Here is a 22,464-nt window from a genome sequence, read left to right as displayed (position 1 = left end):
GGCAGCAAAGGAGAATATTTTATTTTTATTTTTTTTTTAAATAAAAGCCTAAATTTGGTCTCAATTTTTTTTAAACGGCTATTGATATGAGAGCCGTAAGTCAGCTTGTCATCAAGCCAGATACCAAGATATTTATAAGATGCAGCCCTTTCAAGCCGAGTACTATTTAAAGTTTTAATCATAAAATCATCAAATGATAATCTGGATTGTGTAAAATTATGTATTAAGTTTTTGGCATTCAACACTACACTTCAACTTTAAGTTAGCAAGAGAGGTCTGGAATTAATTAAAAGCTTTCTGTAAGGAGTCCATTGCCACTTTTAAAGATGGAGTCATAGTGTAGATTAGGGGTCAGCAACCTACAGCACTGGTATTGGCACAGTGGTTAACCAGAAAAAATAAAAATGGCACATCGTGCCGAAAATATTGCCGACCCCTGGTGTAGATAATAGTATCATCTGCATAAAAGTGTACATTTGCTGTCTCGACTCCTTTACCAGTTTAATTTATAGAAATAGAAAATAAAATTGGCTCCAAAATTGATCCTTGAGGAACACCTGTCTTCACTATTAAAGGAGCAGAAACATAATTATCTATGGACACACATTCAGTCCTTTCAGTCAAATAATTAGAAAACCACTTCAACACAATATCACTAAAACGTACACATTTAAGCCTTTGCAACAAAAGATCATGATTGACAGAATAACATGCTTTTGTTAAATCAATAAAAAGTGCAGCACGTAATTTTTTTCTCTCTTCTCATCTAATGCAGTGATGTCATTAGTGACTGACATTGCAGCAGTTATAGTACTATGTCCTTGTCTAAAACCTGATTGAGTTTGACATAAAATATCATTAGCTGACAAATAGTACTTTAACTGTTGATTTACCATATATTCAAACAATTTAGCTGTAGCAGACTATCTTGAAATAGGCTTATAATTAATATTTTAATTGTAAGAACTTATCCTTTCTGAACACGGCATTCAGATTTGGGAACATCCCTAATGGGAAGTGTAAAATATTTTTATTTATTAGGAAGTTAAAAGTTAATAGGAAACACTGATTTCTTGCGTCTGTCATGGATCCACCAGCCACGCCCCCCTCAGACACCATGCCACCAGTTCCACTCACCCGTTTACCACTCACCGAGTTCTAATCCAGCATCTGTTCCCAATCACCCAGCACATAAAAGACACACTCACCTTCTGCTCACAGTCATCCGGTCTCAATAGCCAGGTTTCCATCCAGGGATTTTTTGCAAAAAAAATGTAGCGCTTCAAAATTTAGTTGATGATAAATGCCATTTATCGATAAAATTTCTGAAGTGTCGACAAAATCTTTTTCGGTTTAACTTGGCGCATAAATTCTATATCGATAGTTTAAATGCCGTGGAAATTAGTGCTTTAACATAAACATTTGGTGTCACATGACAAAATTAGCCAATATGCAGTGTCTGTGTTCGTGGTGTTGCTCACTTTAAAGCACCATTTCTCTGTAGTTCAAAAGTGCATTAAATCTTATTCATATTTTTAGATTGTATCTAAAATTATTTTATATAGGCCTATGGTAAGAAAATGATGCTCTGGCTGCAGGTGCGTGATGTGACCATATGAATCCTCACGTTCTGTTGTTCGTACTGCTTTTTGTGTGTATAAAATTATTCACATTAGGTAGGCCTATTTAAATGGGTCACAGCCACATAATTTAATTGTAATTTAAAATAATTGTGTCGGTTAACGGTTAATAATGGCTTAACGACGGTCGATTTGTCAGTTTGGAGAAATAAAATAACGAATGAATGAAAATGTGGCAAAAATGTTATCCAGACGTGTCCAACCCGTTTACCTGAAAATGACTCTTGTGCTCTTTCACACTCTCTGCAGCCTCTTCAAAGTCTGAGGGCTCACCAATGCAGCGGCCAGAGATTGCTGGGAAGAAGTCTGAAAAGAAGAAAGACTTTGTAAGACCAACTAGACATGCTGTAAGTAACTGTTATACTTAATGTCAAATGTCAGTCAATTAAGTCTGATTTGTTGGTGTGCAGATATGTCAAAAAGGCTTCATATTCAGACAGGTTGTTTCTATTGAAGTGAATAATAGATACATGCATATTGATTGTGTTGTAGATCTTTCTTCTCTTGCATTATTTGGACTGTCCAATGTAGTGTTTACCATGATCATCTTCACCATTAATCAGTTAGTTCCTCTGACAATATAAACTATGTAGAATTGGTGAGTTGGATGACATTTGTTGTTGTGTCACACAAGTGATCAAGATGATGCAGTGGATGGCTGCCTCAGTGGCAAGCCATTTTATTTTGTCCTGTTTTTAGCTATATTCCTGCAATCAGTTTCATCAGGGCCGAATTGCTAAACACTCTGCAGTACACACCACCCAATATTTCACAGTTTTTCAACTATTCTGATGTTTTACTAAACATTGTAGTTGCGGAGCAGCAGCACAGTTCAAATGTTTTAAGACACACAGACACGGTAAGAAAGCCGGCACGCTCATCAAGCTTTGACAGCATGGCTTTAGAGCGGTGCTGCCTAGTATCCATCTGGTGAATCTCTGCTTACTAGCCAACAAAACGGACAAGCTTGTTCTGCTCTCCTGAATGAAGGACTTTTCAAACTGCTGCTCTGTGTTTTACTAAAACATGACTGAAAGAAGCTGATTCTGGGCTTTGAGCTGTTTAGAGCGGATTGCGATGCAGAATCAGCTGGGAAATCACATGGCGATGGGACATTTTTCTACATCAACGGAAGGTGGTGTGCAGATGTAGCAGTGTTAAAGATATGATGTCCCGATATAGAAGCGCTTTGCAAGGGCATGTGAGCATGGCGCTACAACAACTGGCTGATCAAATGACAGACATAGTGTACCCAAATTCTGTTATAATCATTCTTGGTGTATTTAAGCAAATCTCTCCTGTGATTCTCTACCAAAGACTGTAATATACTGGACCACAAAATAAAGGATGCATATCACTCTTTTCCACTGGCAGCTTTGGGGCTCTCTGATCACTGTCTGGTTCATCTTATACTAACTTACAGGCAACTGAAATCAGCTAAACCTGTTATAAGACTGTAAAAAGATGACTAATGAAACAGCAGGACATACAAGCTTGCTTCGACTACACTGATTGGAGTGTTTTTAAAACTGCTGCCAATGATTTGGATGAGCTCAACGATTCTGTGAACATTCCAACCAAGGCTCATTTAACTTACAACGACAAACCGTGGTTCACTGCAAAACTCGGCTCCATCATGCCAAAGAAGACACCAACAGGAAAGGTGACAGAGTCTTGTATAAACATGCCAAACACACTGATAAAAGGAGGTCAGAGTGGCTAAGAGAAACTATTCTGAAAAGCTAAGAAACCAGTTTTCTGCCAACGACCCTGCATCAATGTGGAAAGGACTGAAAGACACCACCAATTACTCCATTCCCTAGCGCTGTGTCGAATCAACAACTAGGAGACGATTTGAATTAGTTTTATTGCCTGTCTTACATCCCACACCATTCTGACCTTCTCCCCATGGATCCTTTAACATCTCCAGCAGCCCCCCTCTCCCCCTACTGCACTTCAGAACTGTGAAAAAGATGTGTGTCAGGTCTTCCAGAAACAGAAGAGAAAGAAAGCACAGATGGTGATAAACCAGCCTGTCTGAAACCCTGTGCTGACTAGCTGGTCCCCATCTTCACACAGATCTTCAACAGATTATTGGAGCTGTGTGAAGTTTCTTCCTTCTTCAAACTGTCCATCATCATCCCTATCCCAAAGAAACACAGAATTACAGGACTAAATGACTACATACCTGTGGCGTTAACATCTGTGGTCATGAAGTAATTTAAAAAAGACATGTGATTGCCCACCTGAAGGATATCACTGGACTCTCTGCAGTTTGCTTACCAAGCAAACAGGTCTGTGGATGATGCAGTCAGCATGGAACTGCATTATATCTTACAACATCTGGACAAACCAGGGACTTACGTGAGAATCCTGTTTGTGGACTTCAGCTCAACCTTTAACACTATCGTCCCAAACTTCCTCCTGTCCAAATGAACTAAGCTCTCTGTGTCCACCTCCATCTGTCAGTGGATCATCAACTTTGTGACTGAGAGGCACCAGCTAGTAAAGCTGGTAAAATTCTTATCCAGCAACTGAATGATCAGCACTGGCACCTCACAGGGATGTGTTGTCTCCCCACTGCTCTTCTCCTGCACAAACAGAATGACAAGACCCAGATAATAAAATAAATTATATGCAAAAAATATACACCAATGACTGCATTTCTAAAGACCCCTCTGTTAAGCTCCTGAAATTCGCAGATGACACCACACTTGTCGACCTCATCCAGGACTGTGATGAGTCTGCTTACAGACAGGAGGTTAAAGAGCTGGCTGTCTGTTGCAGTTATAACAACCTGGAACTAAACCCGCTGTGGAGATAATAATAGAGTTCAGAAGAAACCCCCCTTCTGCACTTTTCCCACCCAGCACCATGATCAGCACTGTGGCTACAGTAGGGATATTCAGATTCCTGGTCACCACCATCTCTCAGGACCTGAAGTGGGAGTTCCACATAAACTCCATTGTCAAGAGGCCCAGCAAAAGCTGTACTTCCTTCACCAGCTGAGGAACTTCAACCTGCCACAGGAGCTGCTGATACAGTTCCACTCTGTAGTCATTGAATCTGCCCTCTGCACTTCTATCCACAAGTTTCCAGAGGGCGCTAATGTAAAAAAGAATGTGGGTACAACTTCCGTTGAGGCGGCGGACGTAGTATATCATTAGTATTTTGTGTGCTAAATAGCCAAGGGGCTAAGTGTTTTTTGGACCATTGTTTACTTTCTAAAGTTGCACACCTTTTATGAGTGGTCATTATGGTTCTTTAATGACAACATACTGTATGCTGTTCGAATTTGTTCCCACATCGCAAGTTTGGAACGCTAAATCCTGAATGACTGAATTGCTGCTAATTTGAAAATGGAAGTAAAACGTGCATGCCGCTTCTACCGAAGGAAATCAAGGAAAAACTCAAATGTATTAAAAAACAGTTGCTAGACGCTGAATTGCTGCTAATTTTAAAGTGAAAGTAAAACTCAAACGACCACCCCCCACGGTGATGCCAGTATTACCGGTGTTGTCACCGCCACAACCCTATTGTGTATTTTTTTTCTTTAAGCATTTTTTTTGTATATTGTTATTTCATATTTACTTATTTTACTTTTTTTTTTTTTTTTTTTTTTTTTAATAGTTATCTGTGTCTGTTCTTGTCACTGTCATTCTGTTTGTGCTGTGAAGCTTCTGTCACCAAAACAAATTCCTTGTATGTGTCTTTTCTGTTGCTTTGTCTGGACATATTTTATTGTGATATTTAATTTTACCGCACTTGGATCTTTTTGAATAAATGTACATTTTCTCTTAAAGTGAACACCACTTCCTATGAAAGTTTTTTCCAAGTTGAATGTAAAGCTGTATTTGTTTATTTATTTATTAATTTGTTTATTTTATTGGCAAGGCATAGGTCAAGTTGCTTTGCAGAGATCGAGGTTAATTTGGTGTTTTCTTTAAAGGGGTCATCGAATCCCCATTTTACACAAGCTGATATGATTCCTTAGGGTCTTAATGAAAAGTCTATGACATACTTTGGTTAAAATTTTTAAATGGTAGTGTAAAACAACACTCTTTTTTTCCTTGTCAAAATCAGCACTGTTCAGAGCTGGCTGTTTTGTTGCAAATTTCTTTAAATGCTAATGAGCTCTGCTCATCCCGCCCCTCTCTGCCATGGAATGATGAGCAGACTGTAAACATTAACCGCATTTAGGTGTGAAACTTGCTAACTAGCACATTATTAGGAAAGGCTGTGTCAATTAACTATTGTGGGAGCAGTCCTGGGCCCGTATTCATAAAAAATCTTAGTGCAAAGAGTTGCTCCTAGTGACAAAATTCTAAGATAATTCTTAGAAATGTGGGTGTTTCCTCTTAAAATTAAAGAAAAGATCCTAGTAAAGAAAAAAGTAAGAATCCTAACCCTTAAAAGAGGTCTTAAGGTCCAAATTGTTAGGAGTAGGGACGAGGACTTTTAAGAGGCTTAAGAGTTTCTTTAGCAATGGGGAACACTGACAAAACATGAGGAGGGCAATGCAATATTTTGCACACAATGCATGGCAGTGATTTCATAAGATGCTACACATGAGATTGTGCAGAGATAATGTTTGTGACTGATTTTATTAGAGACATGCTAACATCTCTGACATAGTGCAGAAATGGAAGAAATCACAAAATTTATTACATGAACTTATTTGTCAACTGGAAACAATGCAACTATGCAGCAGTAATAATTTGGGTATGTTCACATCCTTCTATAAGCAAAGAGATCACGCAAACAATTACAGCACTTTCACAACCTTAATGTGCTGCTGTTCATTACCTATCAAATACATTAAATACAACATTAACAGCGTGGTAAATAAAAATATATAAATAAACATAAAATATATAAACTTATATAATGTGTGTGTGTGTGTGTGTGTGTGTGTGTGTGTGTGGTAGTGCGGTAAAACAGGAAAAATTATGCCTATAATTTCAAAGTGAAGGCTTAAACTAGACCCTACACTTAAAAGTGCTCTTTTATTTCCTTCTTGGACAACCAACCAATCACAGTCTTCAAAAGGCTGTGTCATAGATAGCAATGGGGTCAACCCCGCCTCCACACTAAAATAAAAGTTTTTGTCTTTTCTTTACTCGAGTTGCTTTTAGATTGATCAGGAATCACTCTTAAGCTAAAACTCATACGTAGGAATTTTTAAGCTAAATTAAAAGCTTTCTGAGAGGATTCTTAGAATCTTTAAGAATACGGGCCCAGGTCAGTGTGAGGTCACACAGACAAGAATTTGAGAATGGCTTGATTTGAAAAAGGGGTTTACATGTGATTTACATGTATTTAAAAAAAAAAACACTGAATGGATTTTTATCATGATAAGGTGGTTGTGTGTACACACTGCCAACACACATTTACGTTCAAACAACATGTAAAAGTGAGTTTTGCATCCATTGTCCCCTTTAAAATTTTGTTGCTTCTTTGTGCCTTGTCAGCATTCCTGAACTGCATCCACTTTGCACTGTTATTGACTGGCTGAGTAATCTACAAATTATTATTGCAATAAATACAACTTTGCAGTGTAAAAGAGAGAGGGATCAATTTAAGAGTGCTTTTGACAAAGACTCTTACATGTAGACTTTTCCCACACTTACAGGATCTCACTGCTCTGGCCAAGGAACTGCGTGCAGTGGAAGATGTGCGACCTCATCATAAGGTGACGGATTATTCTTCATCGAGTGAAGATTTAGATTCAGACGTAGACGATGACGTGGTGATGCAGGAGCAGGGTGATGAATCCACTTCAGGAGCAGAGGACTTAAGGACATGGTATGTGACACTGCCCCATTAATTAAAACACTACTTGGGAAACCATACAGGAAAGTACACATCTTATTAGAATAAATTGTTTTTCCTCTCCAGCTCATCAAAGTTGAGTAATGGTGAAACAGAATCAGTGAAAACCATGCTTGTTCATGGTGAATCAGAGAGTGATCCAGCCACCACACCTAGCCAAGATGTAACTCTAATCGTTAGACAGGTATTGTAACAATTTTTGTTTTCTCGATTCAACTCCATTTCATTATATCATTTCATTTCATGTCATATTACATATTTTGTCTTTGTGTGTTCCATATTTTTCCCATTCTTTTTGTGCTGATTTCGTCATTTTGGGTTATATTTTGCTTAAAAAATGTGTACTGTTTAGAGCAGGGCAAGATAAGACACAAACGTCAAAAACATGAAGTATTAATGCTGGGCGATATGACAATATGTATCGTGGGGACGATAGAAAAGTGTCTATCGTCCTATTTCTCTTCTATCGTTTCTATCCTAATTTTATCAGTTACTAAAGAAAATATTGCATTAAATAGGCTATGACAAATGTATGATAATGTCTTGTCGCTATGCAATGCATACTCTACTACAGAGTATGTGAGCGGAGTGGAGCGGCAACAATTTCCCCTCCGCGCTCTGTGCATTTAAAAATCGCTCCGCTCCAGCTCCGCTCCGGGTTCACAATTTCCCGCTACCGCTCCACTCCTCGCTCACTGATATCAGAAACACCGCTCCATCTTCGCTCCGCATCAAAAAAATCTGAAATAATGTTTGAAATAAAACGGTCCTGTTCATAACACACATTAAAATTAAAAAACATACTAAAATAAAATAACAGGAGAGTTTGGAACACTATAGTGTGCAAACTTTGTTCGTACCACATACCAAGCTAATAACATTGTCAGCATTAAAAGAGTATAATTGCTGCTTTATGCAGTGCAAAGTTTGTAATGAAAATAAAAATACATTTTCGTCAGTTATTTTACCTATGGATCGCTGCATTTCTTACAGATTTCTGCTCATTCGAAATCGGATACCATTACATTTGTTTTAATGTATTAACAGAGCGATTGCGTGTGAATTAGTATTGTACCTGTTTAAATCATGCTTTCACCTAAAAATATTCAGTATCTAGAATGAACAAACTAATTCCTTGTGAACTATAATTTACCGCTCATTAGGGTTGTGACGATGAGGAAATTTCCCCACCTGTTAATCGACATGTGACAACACTGGTAATACCGGTATCACCGTGGGGGTGGGGGTTTCCTCTTTTCTTCTTTTTTTTTCTGCTTTTAAATAGCTTATAAATGCGTGCATATTATACTTTCACTTTCAGTTTTGCGGGAATTGGCAATTCGGCGTCAATTGTTTGAATGGACAACAACGAAACTACAAAAAAAAAATCACTGATATTAAACACAGAACTTTTATTAACATAACGGAAAAAAAACCACAACAATGCTACAGGCTGAAAAAACTGTGGAAGTTGGAGCCAAACAAATAACAACCATAGAACGTTTATTACGTAGCCTATGTTAGCATGTTTTTAAAACGAGTAAAAAAATAAAATAGAAAGATAAATAAATAAATTGGACAAATTTTAAATAAGATTAAACGAATGAACAAGAAACGAATAAAAAACTTCCAAAATGACATTAGGCTACAAAAATGAAAAGTCAGCAGTCGGGGAGCGCTTGAAGGTGCATGTATAAACTAGTTGTGTTTCCTCCAGATGCTGCCACCTTTGTCAGGCAAAGTTTGCAGATTGCCTCATTAACGTTTTCAGGTTCCCTTTTTGCATTTGGTTTGAACCCAAAATATTCCCAAACAGGCGCTTATGCATTGCGTTTTGACACTAAATCGTCCGCCATTCTCTTTCTGTAAATTCGACTCCTCTCGTTCTCCTCACGTGATAAATGAAATATGACGCATTGTAGCTATATGTTCAGTTTTTAATTATAGTGCATGCTCTCGTCTTAAGTAAATTATTTAGAATTATATTTTCCATTTAATTCAAATAAATATTTAATAAAAAAAAGAATACTTAAAAAAAAAAATGTGGGGACGGTGTCATGGTGGAAAAGTGATGTCACCGGCAGGGGCGCCGCTAAGGGGGGTAAAGTTAGGACAATTCTAAGGGCCCACGCCCTTTAGGGGCCCCCAGAGATCTGCTTTGGTGTGGTAGGGGGGGCCCGACCTCATATTTTGTCATAGGGCCCAAAATTGCGAGCGGCGCCCCTGGTCACCGTTGTTGCGTGTTTAATATTTGCGACTGACACCAGCGATTATATGCGGCTATGCGATGGAGATCATTCAGCATTAATTAGGTAATTTTATCAAAAGAAATGTTCTTGATTACAAGAAAAATACAGATTGTTCTTGTAATTTATTTTGTCTTTCCTTTATACAGATTTAAATAGTTTCGTTTTCAGTGATTCTCCGATGTTAAATATGATCAAGAATTATTTTATTTCGATCTACAGTGTAATAAAAGTTAAGAAAAAGATTAGCCTATAGCCTTAAATATATATAGACTACAAGCTAATTCCTTTTTTCTTAACTTTTAACTTCTAAAAAATTAGGCTATCAAGAATATTAAATCAACTTATTAGGCTAGGTTAACAAATTTTCTTATACAAACATAACAAATGCACTTCAAAACAAAGTTTTCATATATACTGTAAATTCAGGAATCACAATTATGACAAAGTAATATTATTTTATATATATTAATTGTATAGCTATAATAGTTGTATCAAATGAATAAAGAAATTGGCTTGAATTTATTAAGTAATGTTTAATTTCGTTCGTTTCGCTCTCTGGAAATGCAAAGAAAAAATACAGTTTTTACTTGGAATTAGTTTTTAATCCCTGGTTTTAAACAAGCATATACATGAGATAATTTATATATTATTGCTTGAATAAACATCTAAAAATAGTGCTAAATTTTATAATTAAGGAAATTAAACAGACCTAGGCATTTGAAAAGACATAGTGAAATGTGTCTAATAATTCCAAAAAGAAAGAGAAGCATTGGACATAATCAAAATATTCGAGACATTTATTAGGAATACCATTTTCTTAACAGTTAAGATGCTGCATGTGTTTATCCAGTCTAATCGAAGTGTGCGTCTCTCCCTCCCCCGACTTTCCCAACAAAAATCCCACCCCCTCTCAGAAAATACATAAAGCTGACATTACTGAGCTATATGCGTTTAAAAGTAGCCTATTAAAATGGTACAATGGCTTTGCTCAGTTCAACGTGTTGGGAATCGGGCATTTTGTCCCGCGTCAGCATTTATTCAACAGTTAATAACGCTCAACATTCAGAAGGTAAATATTTCATAGATTTCATAGAAAATTGTGTCTAGTACTATAAGTAGTACCAAGAAGTACTTATGCATTCCCGCTACTAGTTCTTCATCTTGAAAGGGCCTTCAGTGCGAGTGGGAACATCATCACATGTAAGAGGTCATGTCTTAAGCTGAACACAGTTGACCAACTTGTCTTCCTCGCACTCAACCTATAAATTTGACAGAGACATTTTTTCTACTTTTACAAAGTAGCCTTTTATGTTTGCACTTTTATTCATGGCTAATGCCTTAAACAGTGTTATGTTCAACTCTGATATTTACTTTTGATACTTTATTTTGGTTTTCAAACTTTGCACTACAAGGTTGAAAAATGTTTTGTTCATTTTTTATAATTGAGTGCTTTTCTGCTCAGAAACTTGAAATGGTTGTGCACTTTAAATAAAAAAAAAATAGTTTATTTTTATAATACTATTTAAATAACTATGATGTGGATAAAAAAAATGTGAAGGCTACTGTAGCTCTACCTCCACCACATCTGTTGTCATTTGATACATTTATATTGCTGCACTAAAATGTATTTTTCTCATTTGTGACAGTTCAGTTAAATGTCACTTCAAAATAATGTTGCAAAAAAAGTATGCAATGATATTTTTGTCAAACTTTTCAGAGAATAACTGAAAACGTACTTTATTGTGGTATATCGTTATCGTGATATAAAATAATCCATATCGTGATATATTGTTTTTTCCATATCGCCCAGCACTAAAGTATAGTGTTTAAGCTGAATACAGCATTCCTTCCCTCAGACCCTTGTTCTATTTTTAGCTGAGTTCAGACTGAATTGTCCCTGTTCTTGGTTCCAGAGCATAGCTGAGAAAAAGCAGTTGCGTCCCATTCCTGGGCCCAGTCTGGGTCCAGCTGTGAGCCCTTCACACAGTGAGAGCCACCAGGAGAGAAACTGCTATGCAGGCCACATTCACCTGCTGCCTGATCTCATCCAGCAGAGCCATCACTCCCCTTCATCCTCCCCCTTATCCAGTCATGCCAGCCCATCCATGTCCCCCCAGATTGCCATGGACATGCTGATAGTCAGTGAGGTATGTCCCCTGCCCTAGGCTTTGAATTTTTGCTGTCTTCCTGTGGGCTCTACTATTCTGACTGCTTCTAACAAAACCATTATTTTTTGAGGTCTTGGTAGCATGTAGGGGAGAGTGGGGTGATTTGTGCCAGGGGGGGAAGTAGTTCCACCCCTTGTTTCTAGAAAACCATAGAAGAAATTGGTCATGTGACCACATACTTTAAGAGCCATCCAATTTACCTATCCCCCAAAGAAGAGAGACACATGGCATGAGAGCTAAGCACATTTTAGCTCAAAAAACTGTTTTTTGCCTTGCAAAGTAAAATTTATATGATCAAGGTTTTTTGATTGTTGCGTCTGAACAATTATAGACAAGTTTGAAAATATTTCACACATGTTTTAGTGCTTTAGTAGGCTACACAGTGAGTCTATACAGCATATTGTTAGCTCTAAACTGCTGGATCATGCTAGTCTTTCAAAATTGTCGGGCTGGGGTGATTTGTGCCAAAGGGGAAGGGTTAAGTTGTGCCAGTGGGATGTTAAGTAGTAGACCATCTAGACCAGGGCTGACCAACCCTGTTCCTGGAGATCTACCTACCTGCAGACTTTATTTCCAGTCCTGCTTCAACACAGCTGTCTGTGATTATCACGTGCTACCTAAGAGATGAATTAGCTGGTTCAGGGGTGTTTGATTAGGGTTGGAGCTGAACTTTATAGGATGGTAGGTCTCCAGGAACAGGGTTGGGCATCCCTGATCTAGACCTACATACCCACAGGGGATAATCTGTGTGAGGAGATGAGTGTGCCTCATCAGTGTTTGATTTACCTGCCGTTTGTCCATTTTTTAAGTGGCCTAAGTCACAATGGGATGTTCAGAAATGTTCAGAAAAAGTCACATTTTCCATATATGTTACATAATTGACAGACAGTGTTTTGTTGACAGACAGTGTTCTAATGATTCACAAATATCATATATTGTATATTTGAGTTTTTTTGTGTTTTCCAAAAAAGTAGAAAATATGACATGCCACTAGTTTAATAGGGTAACGATATCTAAATAAACCTTAAATGAGTAATTTTGTATTTGTCTTGATTTTATATAACATTACCATTGTGACTTAGGTCATGACATTAAAATGTTCTTTTTTATTTCAAAAATCACTGGCACAATTTACCCCGATGTATTCTCCCCAAAGGCACAACTTACCCTGCACCGGACTTACCCCAGACCACTTTTTTTCTGAAAGCTATAATTCTGAAGCAGTTTATTTCAGATCCAAAGTTATTGTTCCCAGGGATGCACAACATTCTGAAATATATGTACATGCTTAAATTGGGGGGATTACTGTCATGGCTTCACTATAAAGTCACTTTGAGTAAAAACTGTCACAACTCACCCCACTCTCCCCTAAACACCTCTTCCTACCAAATTCAAGAAATCACAAGCAAATTATTCATAGCAAGAGCAAATTGAACAGATTGAAAGAACAGCTTTTTATACAGTAGAGTAGATGGTGCAGTACACAACAGACCTTTCATCTGTGCATGTCTCTAGCAACTCATAATGTTTGTTATTAAAAGGGAAATTGGTTATCTTTGCCTTTTTCTGAGCCATTTCATTCGTCCAGTTTGGAAAGCAAAGTTTGGAAAAAAAGTGAGGTACATGTGTCAACTCAAAGTTGTGATTGTCTACATCATCTGTTTCTGAGCGTTTGTCAAAATGGATTAAAATATGTTAAAGCATGCTAGCAATGTGTTAAATGTGCTAAAATGTGTTCGAGAGGGTGTTAACTGTGTTCTTTATATACCAGTTTTATACACTCTAAAAAAAACTCTCTATGGCTGAACGGTAGAAGTTGGTCAGCAGGTTTTTCAGTAAGATGGGCATACTTTGACTTCCTGAGGAAGTAAAGTCTCTGTTGTGCCTTCCCCACCTGCTGGGAGATGTGCGTAGACCAGGTGAGGTCAGCAGAGATTTGAAATCCAAGGAATGTAAACACTCTACCCACTCTCTTCTCTCTATGTATGAAGAGGGCAGAGTGCTCAATGCGCTTAGATTTCCCGAAGTCTAAAAATATTTCCTATTTTTTTTTTTTTTTTTTTGATATTATGATCCAAATTGTTCTAGGAACACCATTCTGTGAAATACTGAATCTTTTCTCTGTAGGCTGTCTCACTGTTGTTGATATCAGCTCAACTATGGTGGTATCATCAGCAAACTTAACAATGGTATTTGTGGGATGAATGGGGGAACAGTCATTGGTGAAGACAGAGTAGAGGAGGGAGCTGAGAACACACCCCTGTGGTGTGCCAGTGTTCAGGATGAGTGTAGAAGATGTGAGATCTCCCATCCTGATCTTCTGGGGTCTATTGCTCAGAAAATCCAGTATCCATATGAACAATGAACTGCCTAAGCCCAGATTTATGTAAACCTTTGCTTCTAAGATTAGGCCCCAAAGTTCGAAAGGAAAGCTGTGTGCCACTGATGTAAAATTCTGCATATCTGACAGCCTACATCCTTCATAGATGGAAGCTGCTATGATTTAGGTTAAAAACAAATACATGACATGAAACATTGCTTACTCACACTTCATTACTGACAAATCCAGTATGCTCAGTCTTTTAGTTCAATCAGTATAAAACTCTTGCATCAAATTGGGTCTCGTTTAAAAATTAATCTGCAGGAAACAAAAACGAACAAATGTTCAGGTCTTTATTAACGCCATCTGGACCTTTATTAAAAATAAAGTTCATCCACTCTTTTCTAATGTTAGGATCAATTCAATTACGATTTTCATTATCAATCTATTATTTAATCTTTTAGCACATGCTCCAACCCCTCAATGTTTATCAACAAATACATGCTTGTGGGTCTGAATATTTAGATAAAGTTCTTAATTGTTGTCATTTGATTTTTCTTTATTTAATCTGTCCCACTTTTTTATATTACTTATTGTATATGTTATAATGTACTTATTGTGTTAATATCGTATTGCAAAACACTTGCTACAATTGAGGTGGGAGAAGGTAAGGTTAGGGACAGCTTTGGTGGTATGGGTAGGTTTAAGGGTGGGTTAAGGTGCAAAGGATGGGTCAACTATATGTAACTATAAATGTAAGTACAGATTTAATTACATGCAGGTATTTTTTTTATTTAAGTACTGTGTAAAAACATGTATGTCCACAATAAGTGCATTGTATCAAAATATTAATTGTAAGGACAAAGTCCCACCTTATGTAAAGTGGGACCATTTCATCTTTATCCTTCTAACATATATGCCATCTGCACTTCCCTTTTAGTTACCAGTGTATCCTGTTTGATTTTCAATTTTTCAATTGACATAACTTATTTAATTTCATGTAAATTTAGATTTTGGGGACTTTAAGTAAATTTTTTAGAGACTAGATTTTAGGTTATTTTTTGAGTTTTAAAGGAACACTCCACTTTTTTTGGAAATAGGCTCATTCTCCAACTCCCCCCGAGTTAATAAGTTGGGTTTTACTGTTTTGAAATACATTCAGCCGTTCTCCTGTTCTGGCGATATCACTTTTAGCATAGCTTAGCATAGATCATTGAATCCTATTAGACCAATAGCATCACGTTCAAAAATGACCAACGAGTTTCGATATTTGTCCTATTTAAAACTTGACTCTTCTGTAGTTATATCGTGTACTAAGACCGGTGGAAATGCAAAGCTTCAGCCTTATTACGGCAGCAAACTTCCTTGACTATAACGCCGGCATGGGAGTGTAGTTCCTAATCTTATCAGCCTAGAAACTTGCAGCTTTGCATTTCCACCGGTCTTAGTACACAATATAACTACAGAAGAGTCAAGTTTTAAATGCAACAAATATGGAAACTCGTTGGTCATTTCTGAACGTGATGCTATTGGTCTAATAGGATTCAATGATCTATGCTAAAAGTGATATCACCAGAACAGGAGAATGGCTGAATGGATTTCAAAACAGTAAAACCCAACTTATTAACTCGGGGGGAGTTGGAGAATGAGCCTATTTACAAAAAAAGTGGAGCGTTCCTTTAACGTATTAAATGAGAATTTTAAACGCATAATCTTATTGTTCTTTCCTGTTTCCTATCTCATTTATGGCCTATCCATTCCAGACACAGTCTGCCAGCAACACGCTGCAAAAACACAAGTCGTCTTCGTCTTTTACCCCATTTATCGACCCACGTCTTCTACAGATTTCCCCTTCCAGTGGCAGTTCCCTCAACAACATGGGTAAGTCATTCTGAAGTCATGTATTTCCTCAAGACCTGAAGCTTGTAATGTACATGTTGTGGCAACAACATAAAGTGTCTGTCTATAGACGTTTTGCTATATTGAATATGTATATATTTTTTTCTTGAAGTACATTTAAATTCATACATTTCAATATTTGAAAATTGTTTAAATTCTTAATGAATATATTTTAGCTAAATACATTCTAATCACAAGCTGATTGTATCAGTATGTTTTCTCACCAGGCTTTAGTAATGATGGACGCCAGCAGGACCCATCCCGTAAGGGCTCTGTGGTGAATGTAAACCCAGTAAACACTCGCCCACAGAGTGACACACCTGAAATCCGCAAATACAAAAAGAGGTTCAACTCTGAGATTCTGTGTGCTGCACTTTGGGGTATGTAGTACACAGTGATAGCCCACTGTAAGTAGGACATGTAGATACAGAAAATAAACACCTTAATGTTTATTTTGCATTGCTCTTTCTTTCTTATATTTCCCTGTGTAGGAGTAAATCTGTTGGTAGGAACTGAAAGTGGCCTTATGCTTCTTGATCGCAGTGGGCAGGGGAAAGTTTATCCACTTATTAACAGGCGGCGTTTTCAACAAATGGAAGTCCTTGAAGGCCTTAATATTCTAGTGACAATATCAGGTTAGAAAATATATGACAGACTTGTCAAAGCACATTTAAATTATTGTTCTTTTTTTAGCGAATATTTGAATTCTCCGTTTATAATCATAACCCTTATACAGGAAAGAAAAACAAACTGCGAGTTTATTATCTCTCATGGCTGAGGAACAAGATTCTGCATAATGACCCTGAGGTGGAAAAGAAACAGGGTTGGACTACAGTGGGGGAGCTGGAGGGATGTGTGCACTACAAAGTCGGCAAGTTTCCATATGCCACACATGTATGGTACAAGAAGAATCTGTAGGATACAATGATAAAATGTCTTTTTTTTTGTCCCTTTCTAGTAAAATATGAAAGAATCAAGTTCTTGGTTATTGCCTTGAAAAATTTAGTGGAAGTGTATGCTTGGGCACCAAAGCCATACCACAAGTTTATGGCCTTTAAGGTAAGTGCAATACGTGACATATTGTAGTCACACCAGGTCTCATTTTCCCACCTAATTTAGCTTCAATGCATAGGGAAAAGTTTAGCCACCCCTTGTTTCTAGACAACCTTATGTTTTTATGTTCAGAGACTCATGCTTCTTATGTCTGTACGATTACAGATGAATATGAAAAAGTGTTGCATTTGTTTGTGCTTCAGGAGGTTATAATATAAGGCTATACTGTTAGGATGATGTTAGCTCTAAACTGCTGGATGATAGTTTGTTCAAATGTTTGTTAAAATGGTCGAAGTGGGGTAATTTGAGCCGAAAGTCCTGGGGTAAGTTGAGCCAGTAATTCTTCATGATATTTCATTCATTTTTAACCAAACATTTTTTGTTGTTGTTTGTTTTGAATTTGGTTTTGGTGTGAAATTATTAAATATAATTTATAAAAAAAAACTGGCCATGAAAGTTTTAATGAAATTGTATGTTCCTGCAATATTTATAAGTGGGATCTTAAATACTTTTTGCCCAGTTCTGTAAGGTCGTTTGTGTCGTGTTTTTTTTTTTTTTTTTTTTGAATTCTTTAATTTGATGATTTTATTTTATTCAAAAAAAAATTCATAAAAAATGCCTTTAAAGTAGAGAACTGTATATTTAAATACAACTTTTAAGAAGTTATCAATCCATCCATTCTATTATCCAAACCTCTTTGTCATTATTAGGGCTGTGGGGAGCTTGAGCCTAACCCAGCATCTTGAGCCACAGGTGGAGAAAAACCTGGATGGATGGCCAGTCCATCACAAAGCTCACACAGATTTTAAGAAGTCATTTTTATTCAAATTCTCTTGTTTTGATATAGCATGAGGTGAAAATTATACATTTTTACTCAAGTGGCTCAATTATCCTCTCCCTAGACTGTTTTTGGAAAGCCATATTTTGAAAGCAGTTTAGTTTAGAGTTTAAGTAATTATTTCCAAGGATACACGACATTCTGAAATTTATGTACATATACAGTCAGGTCCATAAATATTGGGACATCGACACAATTCTAACATTTTTGGCTCTATACACCATTACAATGGATTTGAAACTGGCAAGAATGAAATACAAGATGTGCTTTAACTGCAGACTGTCAGCTTTAATTTGAGGGTATTTACATCCAAATCAGGTGAACGGTGTAGGAATTACAACAGTTTGCATATGTGCCTCCCACTTGTTAAGGGACCAAAAGTAATGGGACAGAATAATAATCATAAATCAAACTTTCACTTTTTTAATACTTGGTTGCAAATCCTTTGCAGTCAATAACAGCCTGAAGTCTGGAACACATAGACATCACCAGACGCTGGATTTCATGCCTGGTGATGCTCTGCCAGGCTTCTACTGCAACTGTCTTCAGTTCCTGCTTGTTCTTGGGGCATTTTCCCTTCAGTTTTGTCTTCAGAAAATCAAAAGCATGCTCAATCGGATTCAGGTCAGGTGATTGACTTGGCCATTGCATAACATTCCACTTCTTTCCCTTAAAAAACTCTTTGGTTGCTTTTGCAGTATGCTTTGGGTCATTGTCCATCTGCACTGTGAAGCGCCGTCCAATGAGTTCTGAAGCATTTGGCTGAATATGAGCAGATAATATTGCCCAAAACACTTCAGAATTCATCCTGCTGCTTTTGTCAGCAGTCACATCATCAATAAATACAAGAGAACCAGTTCCATTGGCAGCCATACATGCCCACGCCATGACACTACCCACCACCATGCTTCACTGATGAGGTGGTATGCTTAGGATCAGGAGCAGTTCCTTTTCTTCTTCATACTCTTCTCTTCCCATCACTCTGGTACAAGTTGATCTTGGTCTCATCTGTCCTTAGGATGTTGTTCCAGAACTGTGAAGGCTTTTTTAGATGTCGTTTGGCAAACTCTAATCTGGCCTTCCTGTTTTTGAGGCTCACCAATGGTTTACATCTCGTGGTGAACCATCTGTATTCACTCTGGTGAAGTCTTCTCTTGATTGTTGACTTTGACACACATACACCTACCTCCTGGAGAGTGTTATTGATCTAGCCAACTGTTGGGAAGGGTGTTTTCTTCACCAGGGAAAGAATTCTTCGGTCATCCACCACAGTTTTTTTCCGTGGTCTTCTGGGTCTTTTGGTGTTGCTGAGCTCACCGGTGTGTTCCTTCTTTTTAAGAATGTTCCAAACAGTTGTTTCGGCCACGCCTAATGTTTTTGCTATCTCTCTGATAGGTTTGTTTTGTTTTTTCAGCCTAATGATGGCTTGCTTCACTGATCGTGACAGCTCTTTGACAGCAACAGATTCCAAATGCAAATAGCACACTTGAAATGAACTCTGGACCTTTTATCTGCTCATTGTAATTGGGATAATGAGAGAATAACACACACCTGGCCATGGAACAGCTGAGAAGCCAATTGTCCCATTACTTTTGGTCCCTTAACAAGTGGGAGGCACATATTCAAACTGTTGTAATTCCTACACCGTTCACCTGATTTGGATGTAAATACCCTCAAATTAAAGCTGACATTCTGCAGTTAAAGCACACCTTTCATTTCAAATCCATTGTGGTGGTGTATAGAGCCAAAAATGTTAGAATTGTGTTGATGTCCCAATATTTATGGACCTGACTGTGTAAGTTGGACCCATCATGTGCTCACTCTAAACACACTGTAAGTAAAAACTGGCTCAACTCACCCCGTTCTCCCCTACTTACCATAAAGCTGAAGGAGCTTTTGGAATAATTTTAGTCCACAAATCTGACTTATGATGCAACACTATAACTGACAATGTTCCGTTAATTTATACCAGAAAATAACTGGTCCCCTAGCTGAGCATACTTAATCTTAAGTTTTTTTTCCTCCATTTCTGTCACCTGATGGAGTTTGGGTTTCTTTGGCTCATTTAATTGTGTAGAAAAACACTTCAATTCAGTAATACGCCACTAACACTATCGGATGAGGACAAAACCTTAAAAACTTATCTGAATTGTTCTGAATAATGACACCTTGTCTTCTAGTAGAATTTGTTCATATTTGATGAATTTTGCAACATTGACACTGTTACTGAACTAAATTCGATAACTATTGAACTAAATTTAGTTGAATAACACAATTATTGTCTTTTTTTTAGAGCCGCTTTTCAATTGAATTGAATTTTTTTTTTATAACTGACAACATTGCATCATTGACACTGCTGTCAATGAACACTAACACAGTTTATTTTCTGTGAAGCTGCTTTCAACAAACATTCTGTATTGTATTAAGTGCTATAGAAATATAGGTTACTTGATATTAAATTGCAGGTTATAATAATACTTTTTTTTTTTTTTTTTTTTTTGAAAATCAGAATGACATTGCCAAATGACATTGCCATCTTGTTTCATAGTCATTTGGAGACCTGGTCCACAAGCCTCTCTTAGTTGATCTCACTGTGGAAGAGGGCCAAAGGTTAAAGGTCATCTATGGCTCCTGCTCTGGCTTTCATGCTGTAGATGTGGATTCAGGGGCAGTTTATGACATCTATCTTCCCACACATGTAAGCTCCTTTAGGGCTTCATTATTCATCATTTTAACATTGTGATCATTACTGTTTTAAATTGTTTGAAGGACCAATCATGCTTTCTATAAGTACTTTAATCAAATATTTTGCACTTTTCTTTTTCTCAGATTCAAACGAGTATCCAGACTCATGCCATCATCATCCTCCCAAACTCGGAAGGCATTGAGCTGTTGGTGTGCTATGAGGATGAAGGCGTGTATGTAAACACTTATGGAAGGATCACCAAAGATGTGGTGTTGCAGTGGGGTGAGATGCCCACCTCTGTGGGTAAGTTGAATTTTTGTGAAGGGTTTGTGTTCCATTTCAAATTACACAATAAATGCTATTGGTTGCTTAGTGGAAAACAAGAGTCCATTGTGTGTGTATTTGTTTTAACTATACTTGTGAGGATCAAATGTCCTCACTTAAATAATATTGTGACATAAATAATTTGCTACAGTACAGCTACCCTAATGAAATTTTAAATGGTACTTTGCACACCATTAGTCAAATCCTCTGCATACTCAAAATCAAAATGTTCCTACTTCTTTAAGTAACTGGAGACTTGGTCTGTCTGAAACATTAAATCAATGAGTTGTGACAATATACAGATACCTGTTCTGTTCACAGTTTCTGCCATACTCGTCTGACAACAGGACAAATAGAAGTAGAGATCGACCGATATGGGGTTTTCTATAACCGATGCCGATGTTTAGAGGTCAGGGTCAGCCGATGGCCGATATGTGCTGCCGATTTTTAGGGCCGATATCTTGAAGTTCTCCCCTTTATTTGCATGCTAAAATGTCAATCTAAAAAGGATGCACATCATTTCTAAACTTTACATCATGAACAATGAACACAATGAACCATCTTGATTTTGTGCACTGCACAGTATTATTATAAAAGATTTAACCAAAGTTAACCAAACAAATCAAACTGACCAAGTATTAAATATATAAAACAGATAATATAAAAACTGTCAATAATTTACATAAAAGTTTAAGAGCTGAGATTAATGTTAAACTTTAAATGATTTATATACGTAACTGAGAGGACCTGCCAGCAGATGGCGGCGAGACACTGATTTAATTAGTGAATCATATCATTCATTTGATTTGTTTGAACAGCTGATTCATTCCTGAATAAAGCAAATGACTCTCTTTATGAATGAGAAATTGAATCATTTCACTAGATTCGTTTAAAAACGCACGTTCATTCATAAACGAAACACCGCTGTGTTTGAATCGAGATGCACAGCGGCTCAGTTGTGACTTGTTTCAGAATACTTTTGACGACAAAAGAGAGCAAAATCTTATTTTTCACGATGAAATAAAGCAAAATCAGGCAATAGTGTAATCTGCCTGCCACCCACCCGCACTTATATTTTTCTCAGATTTAGCAAACCGCAAGTGATCGTCCTATTACAATTATTCTAATTCTTAGTTTTGCATGCTGATATGATGAATGGATGGTTCATTTTAACAGCTGATCTTCACATCGCTGCAGACTTACAGTATATATAGGCTTAATCACTCGTGCTTTTAAGCCAAATCCGTGCTGAAAAAAATAACTTTTACTTACATCTGAACGTGACCATAGTTATAAACTCGCAGTATCTGAGGTGACGGAGAGGACGGCGCGGTCAGGTGCAATCATCAAATATATTTAAAAGGAAGCTGGCGCCACGGTCCTGACCACACAACTCAGGTTCAGATTTTAAAAAATGTAGTCATTATTGATTTATCTCATCCACGCGCGACCCAC

At 37.3% G+C, this 22,464-nt stretch overlaps 1 protein-coding gene across 2 annotated transcripts in view; it reads left to right on the top strand.

Moving 5' to 3' along the window:
• Positions 1 to 22,464, top strand: part of LOC141336439 (mitogen-activated protein kinase kinase kinase kinase 4-like) — a 97,829-nt gene that overhangs the window by 70,385 nt on the left and 4,980 nt on the right. Inside the window, exons 19-29 of one of the 2 annotated variants that reach the window (XM_073842078.1) lie at positions 1,890 to 1,987; positions 7,273 to 7,445; positions 7,539 to 7,656; positions 11,635 to 11,868; positions 15,973 to 16,090; positions 16,336 to 16,488; positions 16,600 to 16,743; positions 16,845 to 16,979; positions 17,067 to 17,167; positions 20,548 to 20,697; positions 20,829 to 20,988. In XM_073842078.1, the coding sequence (XP_073698179.1) occupies positions 1,890 to 1,987; positions 7,273 to 7,445; positions 7,539 to 7,656; positions 11,635 to 11,868; positions 15,973 to 16,090; positions 16,336 to 16,488; positions 16,600 to 16,743; positions 16,845 to 16,979; positions 17,067 to 17,167; positions 20,548 to 20,697; positions 20,829 to 20,988 (1,584 nt within the window). The remainder of the gene's footprint in view (positions 1 to 1,889; positions 1,988 to 7,272; positions 7,446 to 7,538; positions 7,657 to 11,634; positions 11,869 to 15,972; positions 16,091 to 16,335; positions 16,489 to 16,599; positions 16,744 to 16,844; positions 16,980 to 17,066; positions 17,168 to 20,547; positions 20,698 to 20,828; positions 20,989 to 22,464) is intronic. The other variant, XM_073842079.1, reaches the window with a different exon arrangement.

Source organism: Garra rufa, chromosome 6 (assembly GCF_049309525.1).
Source record: "Garra rufa chromosome 6, GarRuf1.0, whole genome shotgun sequence".
Taxonomy (NCBI): domain Eukaryota; kingdom Metazoa; phylum Chordata; class Actinopteri; order Cypriniformes; family Cyprinidae; genus Garra; species Garra rufa.
This window is presented reverse-complemented; position numbering and strand designations above follow the sequence as displayed.